At 35.5% G+C, this 26,743-nt stretch overlaps 1 protein-coding gene across 1 annotated transcript in view; it reads right to left on the reverse strand.

Moving 5' to 3' along the window:
- The window catches only part of Dcr-1 (Endoribonuclease Dcr-1), a 78,427-nt gene extending 55,314 nt beyond the window's left edge, over positions 1 to 23,113 (reverse strand). Inside the window, exons 1-11 of the mRNA XM_069840328.1 lie at positions 23,009 to 23,113; positions 22,676 to 22,746; positions 22,266 to 22,381; positions 20,433 to 20,610; positions 20,177 to 20,302; positions 18,305 to 18,474; positions 17,218 to 17,453; positions 11,761 to 11,887; positions 8,557 to 9,676; positions 6,865 to 6,995; positions 2,880 to 3,111 (exon numbers count right to left, since the gene is read on the reverse strand). Coding sequence (XP_069696429.1) covers positions 2,880 to 3,111; positions 6,865 to 6,995; positions 8,557 to 9,676; positions 11,761 to 11,887; positions 17,218 to 17,453; positions 18,305 to 18,474; positions 20,177 to 20,302; positions 20,433 to 20,610; positions 22,266 to 22,381; positions 22,676 to 22,735 — 2,496 coding nt within the window. The 5' untranslated portion in view covers positions 22,736 to 22,746; positions 23,009 to 23,113. The remainder of the gene's footprint in view (positions 1 to 2,879; positions 3,112 to 6,864; positions 6,996 to 8,556; positions 9,677 to 11,760; positions 11,888 to 17,217; positions 17,454 to 18,304; positions 18,475 to 20,176; positions 20,303 to 20,432; positions 20,611 to 22,265; positions 22,382 to 22,675; positions 22,747 to 23,008) is intronic.
- Positions 23,114 to 26,743: the final 3,630 nt, after the last annotated feature.

The raw sequence follows: 26,743 nt of genomic DNA on the forward strand, positions 1-26,743 counted from the left end.
GTATATCTCTTTGGATCTTGGTTATATACAGGGTGATTCACGACTCTAGAATCTGATTTCTGACATCATTGTGAAGAAAAGTTTATATATACATGTGTCCGATTTTGAATCATGGTTCTTCCTTCTGTAACACGCATTCTTGCGAACTTCTTTCTCTGGATGTCTGGAGCTGTGTGTGTTACAGTACGGCGGATAGCAGTGACACAAAATCTCGTGACGTCAGGGTCAGGTTTAGAGATAACGAAACACCAGTGCAACGTATCCCAACAACGAAAGTTAGGGAATGCAGTGTGCACAGTTGATACTCGGGCGACTTCATGTATTGCTGCAGAAGGTAGATCTTTGAAAACTGGGTTTAATACAGATTTTTCGGGTGAGTAATATTGTGAGTGTTCTTTAATGAATTTATAATACACTCAGTTCCATTCTCGTAAGTAATTTAAATGCTTAAACCTTCATAATTTCCGCGTTTATGTTTAACATTCAGCAGGATCTAACTCACTCAATTTAAAAAAATATGACATAGGTCCTATTTTCATCACGATGATGTCAGAAATTAGATTCTACAGCATGGCACAATCTTCGTGAAGATAATATAAGCAAAATATTAAAATAATGATGGACTACCATAAAATAAATGTAGAATGAGAACTGTTACATCTACGAGGCCTGTCTAAAAAGTATCCGACCTTTAGCCAGAAAAAATATTTCAAATACCTGACGGGGTTGGGACCCTAATCCCCTTCAAATTAGGCCCCTTGTGCTTGCACACACTTAGCCCAACGATCCTTCCACTGCCGGAAACACCTCTGGAAGTCTTCTTTTGGAATGGTGTTCAGCTCCGTCGTCGCGTTCCGCATTATCTCTTCTCTATTCTCAAAACGGGATCCTTTCAGTGGTGTCTTCAATTTTGGAAACAACCAGAAGTCGCAAGGAGACAGGTCTGGAGAGTAGGGAGGTTGGCGAACGGTTGTAATTCCATGTTTGGCCAAGAAAGTGTGGATCAATTGGGATGAATGTGCGGGGGCGTTGTCGTGATGCAAGCGCCAGTTGTTCACCGTCCACATGTCTGGTCTTTTGCGCCGAACTGCATCACGGAGTCGCGCCGGAGAACATCGTGATAGTACTCCTTTGTCACCGTTTGTCCTTCTGGTGCGTATTCGTGATGCACAATTCCACGGACATCAAAGAAAACAGTCAGCATCACCTTGATTTTGCTTCGCACCTGCTGCGCTTTCTTCGGCCTTGGAGACTCGGGATGCTTCCATTGCGACGACTGTCTTTTTGTTCCTGGGTCGTACCTGTACACCCATGACTCATCTCCAGTTATCACGGTGTTCAGAAACCCAGGATCAGTGTTGGCGGTGTCCAGAAGGTCCTGTGCAACGTCACGACGGAGGTCTTTTTGTTCCGGGGACAACAACTTGGGCACGAATTTCGCAGCCACTCGGTTCATGTTCAAATCATCACGCAAAATTGCATGTGCAGAATCTTTACTCACTCCAACCTCTTCGGCAATCTCCCGCACGGTCAAACGACGATCTGCCATCACCAAATTTCGCACCCTCTCAACAACAGCTGCACTCCGAGCAGTTTGGGGCCTGCCACAACGCTGCTCACTCTCCGCTGATGTGCAGCCATCTTTGAATCGGTTGAACCACTCCTTAATTTGTGTTACACCCATCGCATCTTCCCCAAACACCTGCTGAATCTTACGAATTGTTTGACTTTGAGAATCACCAAGCTTTTGACAAAATTTGATGCAGTATCTTTGCTCAGTTCGTTCAGTCATCTTGCGAGAAAACTAAATCCGACAAACACTTAGAACAGCACCTTACTTGGCGACCACCAGCCAGTGACTGGCACAAGCGAATGCGGTGAAAAAATTCAAGCATGTGCATTACGGTTCCTCCTTCCACCGTGCACAGTGGCGCTGCCTTAGAATCACTACTTTGCGTGGGAAAATTTAAGGTCGGATACTTTTTAGACAGGCCTCGTATATCTATACTAATAACAAATCTGTAGCCAAAATTTTTCTGGTAATTTTCGATTTTCCAAAAATAATTGGTGTTAGCATGTATAATTAACCATCCTGAAACCGAAAATCGCTTTTTTGAAATTTTTGTTTGTATGTCTGTCTGTCTGGATGTTTATTACCTTTTCACGCGATAATGACTGAACTGATTTATATGAAAATTGAAATATAAATTAAGTTCATTGTAACTTAGATTTTAGGCTAATGGTATTCAAAATACTTTATTTAAAAGGGGGGGTGTAAGGGGGCTTGAATTAAATAAATAGAAATATCTCCCTTATTATTAATTTTCATGAAAAATGTTGCATAACAAAAGTTTCTTTAAAAATGATTTCTGATACGTTTCATTCAAAGCAAAATTTTGATGGGACCAAATTGCACCAAAAACGGATGTTCTCTGAACCAAATGATCATATTTTAATTATTTGCATGTAATAACAATTAGAAACATGTTAAAGGAATTATCATTGCACCAAATGAGTGGTCTCTGGACCAAAATGATCGCATTTTATTATTTAAATACAATTTAAATTAAGTAACATATTAAACGATTTATCCTTCTATCAAACACGAATGTTCCCTGAACCAAACGTCCTATTTTAATTATGTAATTACTTTATATTTATTTCTAACAAGTGCAGCGGAGCGCACAGGTACGGCTAGTTACTCATAAATTAAAGAGCACTTAAGAAATCTTAATTTATTATTTACATTGAAAAAGATTACTGGTTGATTATAATTCATTGCCTCTACTATTAACTCAACTCAAGTTGGATTTTAATTACTTTCACATGAATATAGTATATGTAATGCACATATTGCTTAACTTATAACTTGTGCCCACCTGTTCTATCTCGAAGTATTTTGCCAACTCATATATAAAGTTCTGAGTTCTGTCCTCTTCTATCATGAGAATGTAGTAAGCATCCTGTGCACGAGCTCGACCCTTGGACTGCACATAGGATCGATAAACTAGTGGCACATTGAAGTGAATAACCAAATTACATTTTGGGATGTCAATGCCTTCTTCCAAGACTGAAGTACCCACCAGAAGGTTACATTCCCGCATACGAAACCTTTAAGATGTAAACAAATGCTGAGTGGCTGAGTTGAAAGGCTGATTGGAACAATCCTTGCATAGAAATCAGAGATAGAATTACATATTAAACAAATGCAGAATCCCTGTACAGCAATTAGAATATAACATAACATATAATATTACAATGCTGAGTGGGCAAATTGAAATGGTTATTGAAACAATAATTTACAAGATCTCATCATAACAATTTACTCATTATACCCTACCACAAAACATCTTTATATTCTTCATCCTATACAGTTTCAGTTGTTAGAAATTGGAACTTGCTTCCGAGTGATATAAGGGGTTGTTGGACAATAACTTCATTTAGGTCAAAATTACATAAATTCTTACTTAACAGATGAATTGCTGATTAATATTTGTTACTTATAATGAAACTAACATCTGTCCATTATTATTATTATCATTAATTTTTCTAAATAGATTTACAAAACCTCTAATGGCAATTACATTAAATTCTCATTATAGAAATAGAAATATATATATTCTTCCTGTAACATAGTCCTAGTAAGCTTATATTAAATTAATTTTCATCATTTTATTAGCTATCTCAAATATTAAATTAATTATAATTCATTGAATTAAATTAGCTCATAAATTAAGTTACTACTTTACCTTATAGATTTATCTAAATTTAAATAAATGTGTAGTGAAGAATATTGCTGGAGAACCTTTTAAGTGTAGTGTAAATATTTGTAATTTAAATTTATGTATTGTATTGATTAAGGCTGGTTGAGTGGAAGAGAAGGCCTTATGGCCTTAACTCTGCCAGCGAAAATAAAACATTATTATTATTATTATTATTATTATTATCTGCATTTTCAATAAACATAACAGAAGTAATCATAATATAACAAGATGGTGATGATGACGGCAATAATGATGATGATGAAGAAGCAAAAAAAAATCACAATAATTACTTGGCATATTACAATGATAAGAACGTAATATTTTTGAGACTGGATGGTAACAGAAATATGTTTTTTTTATATGGTTAAATTATTACAATGCCTGATATTCAGAACATTTAACCTATTTTGTGTCTTACCACATAGTAAAGCTGTTATGCTGCAGTCATTTTGTTAATTTTATACAGTTATACAGTCAGGCCACAAAGTCCCGGTACCCCTTATGTAAATTTACATTAGTTTGTTCCAGGTCGTATGAACTAAACGATGGCTGAAACGACTAATTACACCAATGATGCTGTGACGCATGTTTTCACTCATGTTACGCCAGTAATGCTCCGAAAAATGTCGCACAGAACTTGGCAGCGTATTATCCTTTGCTATGAGAATGACGGTGCATACACTGAGCCTAGTGATATTACCACAGAAAATATTGTGAATTTTATTTCAACTCAACAATAGGATTTTATTCTTCCAACAATAATTCCTTTCTACAATTCACCTTAAACGCTCTCGTCAACAATAGGATTTTCACTCAACACAGTATTCGTTAGTGCACTCCACTGACGACAATGACAATTTACTTGGACTATTACGAACAACAATGAACTGTTAATCTTAACTAATATTTACAAAGCACTATTTACAAATCAGAACTATCAGTTCTCAGTTCACAGTTCTTCTAGCTCAGTCACTCGAGTTCACACTATCTCGAATCACAGACCTTCAGAGACGGTTCACTGTACTCGAACTCAGGTCCCTCCAACTGCGGTCCACTGCACTCGAACTCAGGCCTTCGGATGCTGACACAGTTGCGGACGCACACTCGGGTCGAACTCCGGTACACAAGACTGGCTTGCTTGCTCTGGCTTACTCACTGACTGGCTGACTAATCAACTGAAAACTGCCCGAGTTCGCTGGCGTTTCTTCTTTTATAGCTAAACTATCGTTGCGAGAAAGTACGAGTTCTGGATAGATCGCGATATTTCGACGCGTCTCCATTCTCGAATCATCTCGCACGCTGCTGCTCCCCTCCTTCACCGCGCGTAGCCATGCCCCAGGAGGCAGATGCGCGCGCACCCTGCCCAACACAAGGCCGACTTAGCCTCTCCTCCGTCGGTCGTGAGATCGAATCTCACGTGGGCGTCACAATATCTTAAATTCATTGTAAGTTCTAAATGAAAGCTACTATAAAGAATTGCTTTTCATTTTGTTTGTTTATTATAGGGGTAACGGGACTTTGAGGCCTCACTGTACATTTGAGCATATGTTAAAAAAGACGAAATTTCAGAAACATGTTCCATAATTTGTAGAATATAATTTATGGTTTGAAATAATTTAAGCTTTATGTTACATTAAAAATGAGTTGCTTGTCTACTGCCACTTACATAACAACATTTGATCAAAATTAATACGAGATATAAGTGTAGTTACAAAAACAGGTGGAGCGGAAGAAGATGTGAAAAGACGTATTCGGCTAGCAAACGGATCATTTGTACAGCTATATCCCATATGGCGGAATATCAACATCTCATTGAAGACAAAGCTCAGACTGTTTAACACAAATGTAAAATCAGTCTTCCTCTATGGTTGTGAAACATTCGTCAACAGATGTTCGAGACGTATTCTAATAAGATGGCTGGAAATAATAGCAAGTGAAGAACTGTGGAGAAGAACTAACCAATCACAAATAAGTTACCAAATAAAACAAAGAAAATGGAATTGGATAGGCCACACACTGAGAAAGCTAGATGGAGCTATTGAGTGGAATCCACAAGGGGTAAGGAAGAGAGGACGGCCTAAAAAACATGGAAACGATCAATAGAGGAGGAAGTAGAGAGATGTGGGAAAAGCTGGAAAGAAGTGAAATGGATGGCTGGCAACAGAGTACGCTGAACTAGTGAGTATTAAAAGGCACTAAGTAACATTTTTTGGTAATTTGACTTATACATTGTTTCTTATACAATATGTTAATTAAGTATGGAATATTGCTAATAACTTTTTATATATTAATTTTATGAAAAAATACCAAAAATAAAAGTTGCTGGAGATATCTAACTAAAACTTATGGTTGTGATCTCACAAAAGTATTGATTCATGTACAGAATGTGGCAACAAATAACATTTTTTTTAAATGGCACCCTATATTAAATTTTACATGCACGCATGTACTCTCTCCCTCTCCCCCCCTCTCTCTCTCACTCACTTTCATATAGAATTGAAAGGAACTATAATACATTAATTTATTTCTCCAACTACAGTAACATATAAAATTATAATTTATATTCAATTTTTAACATCAATTACCTATTCTTTACCAGTTTGAAAAATAAATTAAATATAAACATTAAAAATTTAACCTTCCAACACATTTTCTCAATTTACAGAAAACCACAAAAAGTGTAATTAGTTCTTTTGACAACTCATCAATTCAATTAAGTTTTATGGGGTTTTATTTTTCAGAAATTTCTCTTAAAGTATCAACTTTCTTACTACATCTGAATCTAATCACTATCACGCAGATAAGAGATTAAGTTCTAAACAATTCTGGATATATGCATGATTATAATATTGCTGAGAAGACAGCAAAGACCATACACAAAATTAATGTAAAGATTATGGATTTGATATGAGAGTGAGCATGCAATTTTTTCAAGAAAATAAACTAATTATCAAAAATTAAAATATGCACTCAAAACTGACAACATACTATAAAGAAGACTATAGAAGTTTACAGCTATTGCTTATAATTAACACTGCAGAATTCTCTATGTTTAAACACATACAATAACAGAGGAAAATGAGTAAATGTTTAACATTACCTCTTGAGCACTTCTTCTTGTTTCCGATGTTCAATTTCGGCTTCACGTGGATCTGTAACTGGGTCAGCAACTTTGTCAACTGTATACTGTGTCATTAAAAATGAAAAGTCTTCGTCGTGACGCCTAAGGTCCTGAAAAATACAATGTTAATAATTATAATAATCAAAAGGAAAGAACATTTCCCTTATTTATGATGACCATGGTATAACATTCGACATAAATTTCGTAAAAAACAGATGTGAACTCTCTCTATTATTTCTGACTAAGTTTTAAATATATATATATATTTTTTTACCAATGCCACCAGATTGTCTTTTCGACATTTCTGGTCTTCTCTCCTGGCACTAGCTTAGTTGTAACCCACTTCTGAGGTTGGGGTGCCTGGAAGGCGGAGTTACATTAACCCGATGATGTGATAGGATGATTATGATCATGATTATGTGGTAACAGGAGAGGTCTTAAACCTAAACTTAACCTAAATTCCAGACCATGGACGAACACAGGAATAATCCCCTTTAAGGAAAAATTTCTGTGTTCTAACCGGGAATCGAACCCAGGACCCCATGAACTATAGCCAGAAGCTCTGACCACTTTGTCACTCAAAATTAGAGAAGGAAAAAGATTATGGAAAGAAAAAAAAAAATACTCAAAATGTAAATGTCATTTTTTTTAAGTTCAAAGGAAGGGGTTCAAACCCAGTAACTTTCCTCTCCCTTGCAAATTTGTGCAAAAGAAGGGGGGGGGGGAAGAATTGTACACATGTGAAAAATAATTCATAATTCAGTGATACTTTTGACATGTGGCTAATGTGGTATGGGAATGTATATACGTAAGGCCACTGGAAATAACAGTGAATTCATTCCAAAATTTTTTACTAAAACAAAAAAAAAAAAACCCTGCTCTCTCCCCCCTCTGTATTTGTAAGATGTCATCTTTCAAGTCATATTTTAAAAACCGGGTATGATTATGTGGGTGTACAGTGGTCTAGGGGTGAACGATCCTCCAATATATATAACATATTTTTTTTATTTACATATTGATTCTTTGGTATGACTAATAAAGAGGTAAATTTTAACTCACCATGACACCCCAGGGAATCAGACTGGTAACAAGAGAATTCTCTATTTATTGCCAACTGTCTTTAAACATCAAGCAAAAGCACACATAGACAGAAAATTACATGAAATGTATGTCATCACAGCTTCAGATCAATGTAGAGCATTGAGTCAATGCTAAACAGACATAAAGGGATTGAAGAGTGCCTGATCTTCAGCTGTATCTAACCGTTAGGCATTTTGACAAAGGTGGTCATTAATTCATTAAGTGACACTATGTAAAGGTTCACTTTTAGGGACGAAGACAGCTTAGTAAAGACAGTAATTCGTTTTGGTTTTCTATGGTTGAGTTGTAGAGATGCCGAGTGCTTTCAGCTAGTAATAATAATAATAATGACTTTCGTATGGCATATAGAAAGATGGGCCATATTTGTATATAGATGTCACTAATGATCAATATCTTAAGGTGATAGCAGAGAAATATGTGATGTCTGTTGAAAGGAGACATCAGCACTATTTAAGTTGACTATACTCTAGTTGCAATCACAATGAAAGCCTTTTAGAAATACAGCAAGATCTACTAAAATATGCACCTCTCTCCCAAAAAAATAGTGTTGACCCTATACCTAGTACTTACATTTAACAAATGGTACAGTATTTTGGCTGTAAACCGCTGTTCCACAAAAACAATGCCACACAAAGCATCCATATCATCCTGCTGCATGTTGCGGTACTGACGGTTAGTGACATCATTCCTATTCCCTCTTGCAGATACATCATCTCTCTGGTAACCTCTTCTAGCAAACCTCGAACCTCTGTTTCTGGGATAAAAATCTGCACGGCTGTTCGAAGGAGTAACAGACACACTCCTTAACTCATTGTTTTTCAAAGAGATCTCCTTACTAACATCACTGTCAATATGATCAGTTTGTATTTTATCACAGTCAGTAGTGCAATGACAAGTATCATTGCTGCGGTATTGAAATGAACTCTCTATCACAGACACTTTAGAATTTTCATTTGAGTCCAATTCTTCGCACAGCAACGGAACAATTGTACAATGTTTAATTCCGATTTCACTTGAACTGTTTGAAATATCTGTACAATTTTCGACAGATGGCACGTCTTTAACAAAATTAATTTTATCTAGCTCTGGAGAACACAATTCATCTGGCGTACAATGTAGAGATAAATCATTCATATTATTATTTTTTAACAAACAATCAACCATGCCACAGTTTGTATCACTATTCACACATTCTTCTTTCTCAGTTAATACTTCTGACTCACACAATTCTTTATCATCACTGGGACATATAGGAACACTTTCCGATTCTTGTACTATGCTTCCATCTGAAAATGTATTGGTTGATAATTCTATTTCAGCATCACAGGACATAATTTTCTCAGCAACTGAATTCTTGCTTACATTTAATGCTAATTCATCACTCCTTCCTTCATCACTTTCTGCAATTTCATTCTCTTTGGCTACCGCTACTTTGGCATCATTAACGATATCTTCTTCTCCATTTACTGTATTAATGTTTTCTTCTGAACTGTTTCTCCTCTCTGTGTCTATTTTCAAATCACCATCTTCATGCAATTGTTTCGTTTCATTTTCTTCTGGTTTCTCTTCGGGCAACTTTTCTGGTTTGAACTGACGCAGTATCTCTAGAAGTCGTAAAACTTTAGGAGACGAAAATCTGTATATCCTCTCTTTCTCATCATATTTCTGGAAGATGTCATCACAAATTGCCCTAAAATAGAGTACTAAGTTAATTATAACATACGTTTAATATTATCACAAAATGCAAAGAATAACAGAAATGACTAAAATATGTGCGAGCAGATAATACACATTTTCTCTATTTTCAATTAAGATGCAATTTCTCCATTGTTTACTGTGTTTCCATTGGGTCAAACACTTATTGTATAAAAGTGGATGAAGGTAATGTATTTCTTTAATGAAAAAATACAAAGAACGACTTCTGGCTGGAGAGCGCTTTGGAATATAGTAAAGAACCAGACAACATTCGATTGGTTAATATCATAAGCAGAATTATCAATGGCCTTTGTTTCATTCACTAACACTTCTTATTTTTAAGTGTATACAGCTGTGTAGCTAACTCCTGATGGTGTTCTCTGGTACTTAACCCAGATATGCCTACTGTCCTATTAAAAGGACAGTGGGCAATGTTTTAAATTTCCCTCTCTACAGTTAACGCATTTTGTTTTTTCACAGGTGTCACTATTACTGGTCTTAATTAGAGGCTTGCTAGGTGTGGTAAGACTGGTAATGAGAGTTCTGGTCACCGTTGAGTTTGAGATGTGGACGTGAGAGTTGTTTGTTTATTTCAGCTATGGCATCCGAGACGCAAATCAGATAAGAAAGTTAAATATTGTTATAGTACGAAATTATTTTACAAATTGTTGTAGATCAAATGACTCCTAATAAACATAAATATAACATGAAACCACAAAGCGTTCAAGATATCTATTCATTGCGACATTACAATGACGAAAACTTAAGTGTCCTTTTAGGACAGTAGGCATATTCCCATATATTTTGAAATTGTTTCGCTTTTTCAAATTTCAGTAAATTTTCCCTGCATGAAATGCTATCTACATTTGAAAATTATGCTACGAGCGCATTTTCATCTCAAATACAGACATATCGCTATAATGCAGCCTACAAATGCCACTGAAGACATAACAGACTAGCATTCAGGGGACAAACGTGATGTGACACCTACTAATCTATCTGGTTCACATCTTGCAGCAGGAGCAGAAATATTTCAGCATAGCCTTCTTAAAGAGAAGGGGGAGGGTTTAGGTATGGGGTGACAAATTTGTTGCATGTGAAGAGCAGACACAAAGTCATAGCATTGTTTCCGCGAACACAGCAAGATCTGAATACTTTCAAGAGAAAAATTATTCCGGGGCCGGATATTGATCCCGGGATCTTTGGCTTAGCACATCAACTCTCTGCCGACTGAGCTACCCAGGAACTACACCCGATACCATCTCAACTTTTCCCTTTATATCCAAATACCTCAAGTGGACTGACAAGACACCTGAAAGCCAAACACAAACTCTGTGTGACTTGAATTGTGGTTTTCTGTTAACTACCTCTGTGACATATATATCATGCAAATCTGGCTTTCAGGTATACACTTTTTCGCCTATTACGTATTTTTACGTATCAATAGCAGTATGATACTACTCAATGACGATAGCATTCCATAGTTAAAATAAATGTAGCCACAATGCATCGCTCTTCAGAATAATATTAGTAATAATAATAATAATAAAGTATAATAAAATAACGTAACAATAACAACAACAATAATAATAATAATAATAATAAATTATAACAATTACATTGTTTTCTATCATGTAAGCATAGTTTACAATTCTTCCTCAAAATGTATGCTCATATGCCTACTGTCCTTTTAAAAGGACACCTGTTTCTAGCTCAACCAATTACAACTAGAATGTTTTGACGCCATAGATGAACTTCAATTATATACTGCATTAAATGTGATTTGCAAAATACACAAAAATTGCAAAAAAAAATACTTCAGGCACATCTGGGTTAAAGTAAACATATACATATTTTTCCAGTCATCATCATTGTTTATCATCCTATAACATATATCAATATAATGAATTGTGCCATATAGGTGGCCCAATTGAGGAAATGGATCATCCTAGCCAGAAAGATCTTATTCGATCACATCTGGAGTTTATTCCACAAAGGTATGATGTATATGTACAGTATTATAAAGCAGAGCAAATTAAGTTGTATTTTCTTATAAAAATTAAATAAAATAATAATTACCTGATTTTCACCATCACTGAAGAAACCATACATAATAACAAAAAGTGTCTCTCATAAGGAGTCTTCACCTTTAGTTTTTCCAGCTGTATCAACAAAACCAAAGCTGCCCGGTCTGCACACCATGGACCTAAAGTAAGTGAAAATACCCAATGAAAACTAATAATGTGTTCCAAAATAAAATTTGTTTCTGATGAAAAGTATGTGTGTGTGAGCATGTGCAATACCGTTCTCTGATTTCATGATAAATTTAATAAATCCCAATGATGTGTTTCCATGCTTTTAAAGTACGAGGGGGATCCAGGAAATAAAGACCGTTTTGTTGTAATAATTAAAAAAAAATATTTATTTGAAAAAAAAAAACAAAGTCTGTTACATAACTGAAGCTTCCTTTACTTCTCTACATAATCACCACCTACATTTAAACATTTGTCGTATCTGTTCACTAGCTTTAGAATTCCCGTGTTATACTCCTCTGCCACCAGTTCATTAAGCCAGGTGTTCACTGTCTTCCTCAACTCTTCATCACTTCCAAAACGCGTACCACCCAGAAAGTCTTTCAGCTTAGTGAAAAGGTGAAAATCGCTAGGAGCAAGGTCTGGACTATAGGGCAGATGATCAAAGATTTCCAAACCGAATTGATCCAGCAATTCTCGAGTTGAAGCAGCAGTGTGCGGGTGGGCGTTGTCGTGAAGAAGCACAACTCCTCTCGAAAGCATTCCTCGCCTCTTGTTTTGGATGGCTCGCCGTAGTTTTCGTAAAGTCTCACAATAACAATTTGCATTGATCGTAGTGCCTTTTGGCATGAAATCCAGCAAAAGAACACCTTTGCGATCCCAAAAGACAGTAACCATGACTTTTTGTGTTGAGAGAGTCTGTTTGAATTTTCTCGGTTTCTTGGGTGATGAGGGATGATGCCACTGACGTGATTGGCGCTTGGTCTCTGGGGTGTTGTGAGACACCCAGGTCTCATCACCAGTCACAATTTGATCAAGAAAGGCATCTCCATCTGTGTGATATCGCATCAAGAATGTCAATGCTGAGGCCATTCTCTGAGTTTTGTGTTGGTCACTCAGTTGCCGTGGAACCCATCGTGCACAGATTTTGTGGTAGCCAAGATGTTGCGACACAATTTCACCAAGCAAAGAACGAGAAATGTCAGGAAAGGCAATATGCAATTCGTCGAGTGATGTGCACCTGTCTTGCAAGATTCTGTCGTTCACTTTAGTCTTCAGGTCTTCTATGATGAGTGATGGGCGTCCGGGTCGAGTTTCATCGTGGACATTTGTTTGCCCATTGTTGAACATTTCACACCATTTTCTCACATTTCTTTCATTCATTACAGTATCACCATATGCTTCTTTCAATTGCCGGTAAATTTCTGCAGGTTTCAAATGTCGGGCATTCAAAAATCGAATCACACTCCTCACCTCACAGTCGGCGGGATTATCAATCACGTCGTTCATTTTGAAGTAACACAAAATGCACATTGGCGACTTGTTGCAACCAGTACTCACAACATTATAAGAACACATGTTAAGGAAGCCAGTTGACCTTCAAACAAGGAAGGGGAGTCAGCTGCGCGGCGGGTATGCACGAACGGTCGTTATTTCCTGGATCCCCCTTGTATATGTAGCAGTAATAATTACGTAATTTCATCACTTTCCTGCATTTAGTGTTCTTTTTCTGACTGGTTCATGTAAGTGGCCATAAACTTTATTTATTTATATCATCCTTGTTAGTTGAGTCTTTACTACTTGACATTATATTCAAAGGTTGTAGGTTCAAACTCCGTCAAGTATGAAGGACTTTTCAGAGCAACAAAAATCCTCTGCAAAACATTTCCGGACAAGAAGTAAGAAATGGAGACCAGTAAGATTTCCGAGAAAAATTTGCCAACCATTCTTGCATAATTATGTCAAAAATTGAATTCTGCTAGTCTCCATTCTCACCTGCCATTGATTGTCTGTCTCACAGGCACTTCTAACTCAAGAATGATATTAATACTGTCAGATTAGCCACATACAGGACAGATCTTAATTACGCGGTACAGTGAAACTTCCCTTAACGGACACTTCCCAATAGCGGACATTTTAAAATTCCCCTGCAAAATAACATTGGCCCTTATGATAAAATTCTTCCAAATAGCGGACATTCTCAATAACGGACGCAGACACTGAAATTTATCTCCCAACAACAATTAAAACTTCCAAATAACGGAAACCATGAAAGAAAAAAAGAAAAAGACGGTTGTAAATTAAACGGAATTCTTTGCAACAATCATTATCATGCATTTGAACGTTCTTGTACTTTACTGAAGGTAAGCAGCACATTTGTTAGTTGTGATACTGTACGTGAGCAGTCCGTACTTTCTTAGTTTGTCAAGTTGAGTGTTCAGAAGTACAGTCACATCAGAAATGTCACAAAAACGTAAACGTTTGTCACTAAAAGAGAAAGTGGATATTGTAAAGCATAGTGAGAAGGAAAAATTAAGTGTTTGTGAGCTGGCCACAAAGTTTAATGTGGGAAAAACTTAGATTAGTGAAATTTTCAAAAACAATAGATGCTATTTTAAAATCATACACAGAGAATGCAATTCTAGATTTCTTTGTGTAAGGTGAAGTGGTACAGTGACTGATGTTTATTTCATTTACAAAACATTTACTGATACGATTTCTCTCGGGATGAATACTGCAAATCTCACTGTCTACTGTACTGTACTGTAAAATATAGTGTTGAATATGTATGAGAAATTTTAATGTACTGTATAGCCTACATACTAATGATTTTCTAAATAGCGGACACTTCTCAATAACGGACATTTAATTTTTCCCTGGCGGTGTCCGCTATTGGGAAGTTTCACTGTATTAGGAACCAACAGTTCTATTTCTTACTGATTGTTCTGCACTATGATTATCAAGCTATTGGAAAATTAATTACAAATACAGTAAAACTTCTTTTACACATTTCGCATTTATACGTTTTTTACACATATACTTTTTTTCCCTTAAGTCCTGGCAAAATTCCTATACTTTCCATGTTCATTTATTTTGGTTCTACATTTTCTTTTACACTTATACGATCGTATTTTAATCCCCAGGAGTTACGAAACATCACTTATATATTCTAAATCAGTTCTACACAATATTATGTAAATTGCAATGAAAATGTTGTTGTTGATGTTTTCTAATGCCAGACACTTGACAAAGTCATTTGACCTCTTGCACTCCAATATTTTTCAAAGATATTGTCATGGTTAGCCACTGACGTACAAATTTTGAGATGTTCTGAATCCATTTCTTGATTAAAAATGGCAAGTTGTAGCCGATTTAAGTGAACACCATATTTCAACGTTTTGGTGGGTACTTCATTCACACACAACCCCCAGAATGTCTGGAGGACCACACCTGCTGTTGGTCGACGGGTCCATTGGACCTAATTGGGAGATCTTGTTGATCACCAGCTTCCCCTTCTTAAGCCACTGGAGGACGATTTTAGTGCCATAGCAGGTCAGCACTAGGAACAGAAAAGTAGGAAGGGTAGGAAGGAAAGTGAAATGAACCCCTAGGCCTCGAATGCTCTAATACTGTCGGGGTCGAAGAAAGTAAGAGTTCAGTCAGAGGACTGGATAAGAAAGGGTAAAGAGAGAATTAGGTATTGAATAAAGGAAAATTATACCAAATTCAGTCATTAACTCATCAAGCTGACCAGTGCTAATGGATGAGTAGCCCCTCCCATTAGTCCAGCTTGTAAAATTATGCTTACTAACAGCTGCACCACGGGAAGGTAAGGATGGGACATTGGGTATTTGTCCAGGTTGGTTCCTTAAAGCCTTCAATGGGAAGGATTAATGGCTCTCCCCCCTGAATTCGACAAATACCGTTTTGCAGCCGCAGTGAAAATGTAAGAAAATGAAAATACAGTATGTGTTCATCGTTAAGATGGAGCTACTTTGAAATCCGTGAACATTTGAAGCTGTCTATACTTGCCTCCAACAATCTTGTGTCCTTTAATAATGCTGTTACTGCTCTAGAAACAGTGAAATATTTTGTAACACACCATGAACAAATTTCGGAAGAATTATTACAATTTGAGACATGGAATAACTCTTCAGGGACGAAGAAGATGGCAGAGCTAGCCGTCGAAAGCTTGGAAGCTAATCTCCAACTCACCTGGCTGAGAACCCGAGAAGAGTTATTCTATATCAAATGCTGGGAAAGCCTCAAGTCATACAATTTGAGACATGGTTTATTCCTTAGAAACAAGCAATCCCAAATGACTGACTTTTTTGTAAAATAATCACTTATTACTAAATGAAGATCACAGGAAAGAACAAGTAAGTCAATGCCATAAAATTTTCTAGGCTGGAGTTTGAAATGTAACATACTAGCCAGCTTTGGGTCTAACAGAATATAATTTTACAGTATTCAAGAATATGTGTTATAAATTTAAGTACTGTAGCCTAGTCTCGAAGATGAGTTAACTGTGAAGTTACAAATTTCTCTTGTGAAAATTTGACTAAAGTGACTTAACTATAGTCGCAACGCTGTTATTCCTGGCATGACTCCTCCTCTTTACTTACGTCTTAGGAAGTCAAGGCTCTATAAAGTCTAGGTAGGTAGTATCGTTCGCCATTTTTGTTCTTTCGTTGCCGAGCTACCAGACGAGGAATCTATTTGCCACATCGTTAAATATTATCATGTCATAGCTCCTATGATAATAAATCAAACACACTGTAATTCAGTAAATAATTGAGCGGCAAATAACGTCCTCGTGTCCTTTCTACAAATGCAAACGAAAGAGCCAAAATGGCGGGCGATTACATTAAGTATTTATTGAGCCTTAGGAAATGCTTAACATCTTCATAAGCTAATCACAAGATGCACACGTTTAAATGTAGCCGACCTGCAACATGATTGGCTGCTGGAAATTAGAGTGACGGGACTATAATTCTCCCCATATAGATTTCAAATGTTATTTCAGATCTTATTAAAGGAAGTTTCAGTTATACATTTTTCTCACTTAGTGTTTTTTTTTCTTCAGATCCCATATAAAAGTATAAATGAAGTTTTACTGTATTATTATTGTTAATGAATAGATTAAAATGAGAGAAATCAGGAGTAAACGGCATAAAATCTGAACTAATGAGATTCAGCAACATGCAAAGAATGGATAAGGGCTGATTGATCAAAACTAGTTTTAATGTGGACTATGGGAGGGAGAAGACAACAAGAAACATTTCGAAGAAATGAAGAGAGAAAAAAAAAAAAAGAATATTAAGTAATTAAGTTGCGATAGCCACGTACAAGCCAGGAAAACAAATTTTCGAACAGTGCTTTTTAAGAGAATTAAATACAATCAGATTAAAGAAAAATTGCTAGGACAGAAAAAAAATGTACATGGTGAAAAAATATAAACACGAGGTTTCAGCCAAACATAGATATATCACAAACATTATACCTAATGTGTGAAGCACATCTAAAAAGTCGTTAAAAATCTTTTGTGGATCTATCTTTGGATCTGGAATTCCTTTCAACTCTTCCTGGAATTCATCTTCATATACTTCTGATGGATCATAGCGATGATCATTTAAAAAGGTGAATGCATTCTGAACTTGAAGCTCCAAGATTTCATCCAAAGTTCCAGGTGTCGGTAAGCTGCATTCTAGCACCAGTTCTTTGGGTCTTGTACAATATCTAATAAAGAAAACAAAAATATCTACAGGTTATCAATATTCTATAGTATTCACTAACTGCACAATTCTTCTTCCACAGAAATTCACATGAAGTCATATTGTATGCATTTATAAATTACATCATCATCATCATCATCATCATCCTCCTCGTCGTCGTCGTCCTCGTCATCATCATCATCAAACTATTAAAGATTATGTCCTGACCTGTTCTACTGTCACATCACCAACACAATTCAATAAAGGTCTCAAATACTGTACTATAGGCCTAAAGATTTGGCTAAACTTCTGTTTGAATTACCATTGTAATAAATTTCATTACAAATTTACATCTGGTTTGTCCAATGGCCTTCCAGTTGAAAACATCTACTTCATTTGGAATCTAATTTCCCAGTACAATTGAGCTAAATTAGCTGTCTGCTGTTTTGTGGTGTTGAGTTTCTTACAGGTAAGAAGGTGGCCAGTGTTTATTTTTAATTCTGGCTGTCTACATAGTGTTAGTATTGGTATTATCCTAAGAGACAATGATGATGAGTGAAATGTTCAAAACTAGTAATTTTAGTGAACACATTCACTGAAAGTGTTAACAGTTCATAGGCACAACAATTTAAAATACCGTACTAATGCAACGATATTATAAAAAAATTAGTAGTCATGTGTAAAGTATGCTAAGATTACCCAGGAATCTTCAGAATTTGAGAAACATTATTCCAGTAAATGAAATTTAAAAGTTATAATACAGTACAGTATATTCTTTTTTTTTCTATCTCTGTTATTCTAAGTTTATTTAAAGTTGATCAAACTGAATATTTTCTTATCATTCATAACTAGAGATACACCATCCCATTTACGTACCTGAGAACTGACACTATGTCACTCGCTGTCTCAGCTGTGCTGTGCAGCACCATCTCCAAGCGCTTAAGTTCCCCTTCCAAACGTCCTGGATCACAAGTACTGTTTAGAAGAGGAGCTGTTAGACCTAAAATTCTAGGTTGCTCATATGAAGTCACATATTCTTTCATGATCTGCAAAATGAACATCGAAATTCGTGTAGTATAGGATGGTATATCAAATCATTAAAACACATAATGCTACCATCATAAAATCACCTACAATATTTTATAGGAAAACCTCTTCGCTATTCACTCTGAAAATCACTTACACCCTGTCTATGTTGTTGTTGTTTTCTAATGCCAGGCGTTTGACAATAAAGTCATTTGACCTCTTGCACTCCAATATTTTTCAAAGATATTATCATGACCAGCCACTGAAGCACAGATTTTGAGGTGTTCCGAATCCATTTCTTGGTTTGAGTTGCACAATGGGCAGTTAGGGGACTGATATATTCCAATTCTATGCAGGTGTTTGGCCAAACAATCATGGCCTGTTGCCAATCTAAATGCAGCTACAGACGATTTTCGTGGTAAATCGGGAATTAACTGTGGATTATGATGCAGAGAGTTCTATTTTTTCCCTTGAGATTGTGTTATGAAATTTTGTTTGTTGAAGTCTAAGTATGTAGATTTAATAAATCTTTTCACAGAGTAATACGTAGATTTAGTAACAGGTCTGTAAGTAGCAGTGCTGCCCTTCTTTGCTAAAGCATCCGCATTCTCGTTTCCCAGGATTCCACAATGGGATTGTATCCATTGGAATACAATTCTTTTATTGAGTGATATTAATTGAGAGAGCATTTTAGTTATTTCTGCTGTTTGAGATGAAGGTGTGTGTTTAGAGACTATTGATAGAATAGCTGCTTTGGAGTCTTGACAATATAACTGCATTCTTAAATTTATTGATGTGGCATAGAAGATTCCTGAGATTTTCACTTATTGCAATGATTTCACCATCAAAACTTGTTCCATATCCAAGAGATCTATAAAGTGAGAAGAGACAGCACGTAACACCTGCACCGGCACCTTGTTCTCTGGAAATCAAGGATCCGTCAGTGTATAAATGAAGCCATTTTTGTGGAGGGTACCTAATATTAATTGCCTCTAAAGACAATTGTTTCAGTATTTCAATGTTTACTTCTGATTTCAGTATTTCTTAGTTTAATGGTATTTATACCTAGAATGACTATGTGGTGATTTTTATTAAGATCTTGTAATATAGCTGCTCCACCTTCATTAAATTTATTAGGTGAGATTAGATTATTAAATAGTTTGGTTGGCTGGTCATGATTAACTATATATAGCCTACTTTAATATTTTTATCTTTTTTTTAGTGCTGCTTATACTTTATACCTTTATTCATATAGCCAACATGGAATATATTATTCTGGTATTTATTCTTGTTCTTTGGGTTGTTCTCGTGAATATTTATTGTTGTTCTGTTAAATTTAGATTATATTCCATATTTAATAGAGTTAAAGGGTTTGGTTTAATTTGTAAGTTTTCTTTTAAATTCGGGATATTGATTTTCTGTTTTAACTGCTAATGGCTTCATTGCCAAATGCAAGGCACTAGACACCAACATTTTCTGTTTTAATTCTTGAACAATGGATATGAAACTTTTTTGGGTTTTCAATCTACAGAGAGGACTGTATGAAAGCCAATTGTTTCCTGGTAATCTGATAAGTTTACATATACCCTGTATATGTAAAAGCCTGCATTTATTTACAACAATCAACATTAAGACTTAAATCTCATAAAATCGTATTACTTGCTTAATTTAAATAGCCACAATTTATAACTGGAACAAATTCAGGAAACAGTAGACACTAACCTGCCTTATGGGATGATCTTGAAGAGCTCTGTGACATTCATCCAATATGATTAAATTGAGGTAGTTCATTTGTAAAAACCCACATTGCAGTATCTCCAGGCATATCTGACTTGTCATGACTAAAACCTAAAACAATAATTCAGAATGTACGGCCAAGAAATGTTAAAAAATAGTTTACAAATTAGAATAAAGAAGAAGAGAAAGAGAAAAAAAAAACGCACGCACGCACACACACACTGATTTTAATTTCTAATACCTGATTTTCTCGGAATTCTTGTTCCCAGTCCTCAGTGTCCCATATGTCCATAGCATCACTGGAAGTGTACTCTCCAACCTTCAGATCCGTCAGGTGGCGAATATACGATGCCTGTTGCGCCACCATAGCCACTGTGTCCACCAAGTAGAAAGTTCGTTTGCCACCATGATGAAATGGTCTGAAATTTATTTTAATTGAATATAAATTATGTTAAAATATAAACATTCTTCCATAATGCTAGAAACAACAATTCGGATTGAAGAATGTAATTTGTATTTTATTTTTAAGTGGAAAATACGGAGATTGGTAGAATTTCGAACTTAATGGTAGTAAACAGCAACGTCTTGCTGATTAATACTGAATATGTTAGGAGAAAATTCACAAACGATTAGGGAAAACATGGTAATTTTAATTGAAGCAAGTAAAGCAGTAGGTTTGGAAGTAAATCCTGAAAAGACAAAGTATATGATTATGCCTTGTAACCAGAATATTGTACGAAATGGAAACATAAAAATTAGAGATTTACCCTTCGAAGAGGTTGAAAAATTCAAATATCTTGGAGCAACAGTAACAAATATAAATGACACTCGGGAGGAAATTAAACGCAGAATAAATATGAAAAATGCGAGTTATTATTCGGTTGAGAAGCTTTTGCCATCTAGTCTGCTGTCAAAGAACCTGAAAGTTAGAATTTATAAAACAGTTATATTACCGGTTGTTCTGTATGGTTGTGAAACTTGGACTCTCACTTTGAGACAGGAACAGAGATTAAGGGCGTTTGAGAATAAGGTTCTTAGGAAAATATTTAGGGCTAAGAGGGATGAAGTTACAGGAGAATGGAGAAAGTTACACAATCCAGAACTGAGTCCTGAGTCTGAATGTCTCTCAAATAAATGTCATGGATGTCCTGGGATAGATGGACTGAAAGAAAAATTAATTCAGAGGCTTGAAGAAAATTTTGTTAACCAAATTTCTTACAAACAATGGGTTACTGCACATCGCTGCATAATTAAAACAATAGTTAAAGGAATTGATGAAGTTGTAGATGAATTCTATGAGGGACCGATGAACTTGAAAACATAAGATTTCTTGTCGCAGAAACAGAAATTTTACTACAATTACAGTAAAACCTGGATTACGAGTTACCATAACATCTGCACGACTAAAAATTAATCTTTACGTAGATTCTTCACCCAACAGTGCATATAGCCTACATACTGTGGAATCCCGGCCATCATGTCACTCAATTGAGTGTGTTCCTTGTATAATGGCAGTTGACTTAATATAGGCCTACATATGTTAACATATTATGTCCAACATGGAGTAAGGCCACAAAGGGAAAAACACTAGAGGAGGGGGATTCGATCCGGTGCTGTGGATTGAACTTCGGCTTAGCTCAGTTAGAGCGCTTGGTACGTAGAACCAAGGACCCAGGTTCGATCCCCGGCGCCAGAGCGAATTTTTCTCCTCTAATAATCTAAGATCTGAGACATGAAGGTTCGGTGACCTGGTTGATTTGACATGGAATGACCATTTGGTTAAACTCGCGCTGAGGTAGTTCCCTTTCTATTCCGTTTATGCACCTTCAACCGTCTTACCAGTCATACCAATATAGCTTTGGTGACATTATGAAAGTTCCAGGCTACTGTACATTCACGCTATAGGCCTACCTTGCATATACGAATCTGTGACAGGTTAGGTTGGTTTAGGCTTTTGTTATACAGCAGTGGCCAATTCGTGATTAAGATTTGTAGCTACAATATGAACTGAAGTAATTAATAATAGACCACTGCGTTCAACACATACTTTTACCAATCCTTCATTCACACTAACCTTCGTATAGCATTGGCCAATTCCTGAATAAGCTTTGTAGCTATGAAGATCTTCCCCGATCCTGTACCGAGGCAAACAATGATGTTACGTTCTTTCGCAGCATCCAGCAGCTCCACCTAATACAAAATTACACTCTTAATCATTTTACACAAACGTGTCTCAAGTGTAGGTTAAAGAGAATATGATTTATTAATCTTACACTTACTAGTGATTTTCTATTAGCTCATCGTAAATGGTAAATCTATTACGGAGTTAGATTATTTGATGCACAGATTGTTTTCCAAAGTTAGAACTAGCTATTCGAGTATGACAGGGATTATTTCTATTGAATTTTGTAAAATATGACCGTTTCTTTGAAAGCAGAGTTCCGATATTTAAATATTACTATATAATATAGCATGTCAACTTACTTGATATTCCCGTGGCGTAAATGATTTGGTATAAACATTGTCATTAAAATGATAGGCCATTGGCAGTCCACCTGCAAATACATAAAGGCATACTACAGAATTAAAATATGTACAGGTAGAAATGTAAAAAATATGGGGAATCCGAAATATGTTGCATTCCCAGTTATCAACGCTTTGTTTTCAATCATTCCTTGGCACATGTATTAAAAGTAATAAACATAAATTCTTTTGTTTTCAGGGTGTTGTTTTTGTTCACTAGGTATCTTTTATTTCTAATTCTATGAATAAAAACGAGAACCATACTAGTAAAAACAAACTATACTTTAGCAATACCTTACGTCTCTAGGTTCCATAAAAGTAAATCTACAAAATACAATTATAATTCAAATTAAAAGATGTACTTCACATTCATTACACACATCAGGCCCCACAGACTCGAACAAGCTCCAAACTTTCGAGATGTTCGAGACATCGAACAACTTTACCTTCGAAAAAACGATATATGAATCGATTCTGTACATTTCGATCACAGATTAAATATAGCTTTGCTTTGACTCAGGTTGCACAGGTGGTTGACCTTTCTTTCCAATTCTCTTATACAACAGTATGCAACCTCCGAGTTAACTTAAGTAAAAATTTAACTTTCAACCTAGAAATCCGGTAATAAAACTGTGTATGAAACGCGAACACGTTAAGTCCCCAACCCTGGACACAGAATAGTATGCCACGTGGATTCATATGAATACATTTTCGTAATGTTTTCATAGTTTTTAGTTTTATTTTTTTAGGAAAAATATTTGTTGGTAATTAATCTAAATAAAATTATGAAAAACGAATTCAGATTAACAAAATATAAATATGGTGTTGACAAACTTATTACAAAGAGTATATATTGACAAAACACTGAAAACAATGAGGGTAATATGGAAAAAATACGAAACTTCAGCGCTGCGAACTTTTTCGCTCTACAATGACTCACTGTATTTCGCGATAAAACCACACCTATATTGTGTTAAAACCAAATGATTACTTTTTTCCTTATAATCTAACAATATCAGATACACAATATTATAATATGTTGGGTATCGTAGTTGACGCGAAATCACTCGGAAACACCATATAGAACACATATGTGAAAAATTATTAAAAATTTTGGTATTTATTGAGAAGCTGAGCTTTTCTTTCCTCTAACTGTATGCATATTTTAGTAGCATCATAGCATATGAAATTTTACTTTTGGGATACAGTATTCACATAAACAAAGTGTTTGGCATCGCAAAAGAAAGCTATAAGAATAATTACAAATTCTTGTGTTTACGAACACTGCAGTCCTCTCTTTAAGAGAGAAAAGGTAATGACTGTCACAGGCCTATACATACTTGAGTAAAGTTATGGTTATTTGGTAAACAAAATTTTCATAAATATATTACGAGAAGTGAATTTCATAGTTATAACACTAGAAGCAAATTATGTTTGACATAGGCTACCTCATTTTAAGTGAACTAAGACTACAGACAATTTTGAAATCATGGCTTTAAGAGTGGCTAATAAAATTCCCCGCCATTTATATTATAAGCGCAAGGGTGAATTTAAAAGAATTATCTCTGAATGGCTCGTAGCTAAGTCTTTCTACAATATTTATATATTTGTTCAGTCTGGCCCAATTTGGGTTTGCCATTTGACACACAATAACTCACAATTTTTGAATTCATATAAAAACATGAAACAGTAATTTACAAATTTTTATTTTGATGGATACAAACTATGAAATACATAATAAATTTATGCTCCCAAGTTTTTCCTGTAAGAATTTTGAATAACATATTAAATGGTTTCTTAATGTAGCAACTGAATGCATCATAAGACATATTTCAATGTTCTTCTGTAAAAAGTTCTCTAAATTTATAAATTCCCCTCCATTCAACAAACAATTTAGGATTTTTTTATGTTTAATATTGGTCGACCAGCAAACTTGCTATACAGACCACTGGTATGGAATATCACATGCAGAATATCATGCTGAGGTTGGCTCTAAAGGCTCCTCTAATTAATTGTGAATTATGTGAATAAAAATATGATGATTTTCTGTGTTAAAATTATGAAGAGTCGTCAGTATCACTAAGAAGGATGTCTTGAGGGAGTTTCCTTTTAAGTCGAGATGGCTGACAAGATCTTGCTCCAATGTTATATGTCACAGCTCCAGGAACACCAGGAAGTTTGTTGAAGAAAGATTTTAACATTGAATGGATGTACTGTTCTAGTGGAAGAATTCCCAATTCTTGATGCAGTTGTTGATTTCTTACAAACCAGGGGGCATTTGTTGCAGTACGCAGGAACTTGTTCTGGAGAACTTGTAGGCGATGCATGTGAGTCTTATTTGCAGTCCCCCACATTGGCGCTGCATAAGTTTAAAGAGGTCGTACAAGCGAAGTGTAGAGTAATTTAGGAATTGTACCACGTGAACCAAAAAAAAAAAGCCCAGTCACTTTGATAAAACTTATATTATACTTGTATAAAAACAATGGTACGGTATTGTAGTTTCATATATGTCCTTTTTTCCTTGTCGACTTCAGCTCGTTGTCCATTTGTTATTTCTAATAGAATTGTAGGATCGATAATTTCAGCTCTTGTTCGATTAATTGCGATAATTATTATTTTAATACCGATTCGGAGAATTTGTAAATTTTAATATTTATTTCTATTTATTTTTTTGATTAGATCTAATACACACTTTGTGTTCATTGACTGCATTTAGAATAAGTATAGATAGATAGATAGATAGATAGATAGATAGATAGATAGATAGATAGATAGATAGATAGATAGATAGATAGATAGATAGATAGATAGATAATGTTAATGATAATGATAATAATAATAATAATAATGATAATAATAATAATAATAATAATAATAATAATAATAATGATAAACTTATACAATTATTATTTACACGGTTTTATTACGTTAGCAATAATTAATTACAAAATAGGTCTACTGTAGAGTCGTGCAATTTGATCACCTAGTTGACTTTGGGTCTTTGTCGAAAAAAGGTTGAGTCCCTGCTGTAGAGGGTAATATTATGCTTATCCCTTCAGTACTCGCGTGGATTACAATAGTAATCCACTGATATTTAATCCTGTATTACGTCACCGTCTGCAGCACTGCGTAGCTGAGCGTCAATGCAATTTCTCGTCACAGTCTAAGTGAGGCATTACTGGTGTTTAGACGTATTTGTCGCAACACTTTGGAAAGTTATACGGAGTTTTATCAAGTTATACGCAGTTTTTCCGAGTGGATTACCATTGTAATCCACGCGAGTACTGACGTCAGTTTCTTGCTCAGGTAAGTGAAATAGTTTTTATATGGTTATGAGTGATGCAATGCAGGAACTTTATGAAAAAAGTGTGTGATATCGTTCCATCCTCTTTGTAGTTGGCTCCAATGGGTACGGAAAATACAAGCAATATTTGCAAGTGGCTAGATGAAGATCTGGATGTTGGCATTGAAAATGAAAGTGATGATGAAAGCAACAAAGAAGATCTTTTGAATGAAGTTCACGATTCTAATTCAGAACAAGACAATGAGGAGGAGGATGATGATTATGGTGATGGTGATGAAAGACTAATGTCTATAAATGATGGAAACTGCTATACGGGAAGAGACAACACTACAATTTGGCAGGAAGAACCAGTATCTCTACGAGGGAGAAGAAGAGCACAAAATATAGTGATTCATTTACCGGGCCCTAAAAGAGCTGCAAAAAATGCGCGGACACACACAGAGTGTTTTGACTGCTTTATTGATCAGACAATAATCAATGTAATAGTAAGGTGTACTAATATTTATATTGAAAAAGTGAAGCGTAATTACGGACGTGACAGAGATTGCAAATTAACAAATGACGTTGAAATTCGAGCACTCTTAGGTATTTTGTATCTTGCCGGTGCTTTGAAATCGGGAAGACTGAACGTAAGAGAACTATGGGATAAAAATGGAACAGGTATAGAGTCAATTTACCTGACTATGACCTACAATAGATTCCAATTTTTGTTACGATGTCTACGC

Source organism: Periplaneta americana, chromosome 11 (assembly GCF_040183065.1).
Source record: "Periplaneta americana isolate PAMFEO1 chromosome 11, P.americana_PAMFEO1_priV1, whole genome shotgun sequence".
Classification (NCBI taxonomy): Eukaryota; Metazoa; Arthropoda; class Insecta; order Blattodea; family Blattidae; genus Periplaneta; species Periplaneta americana.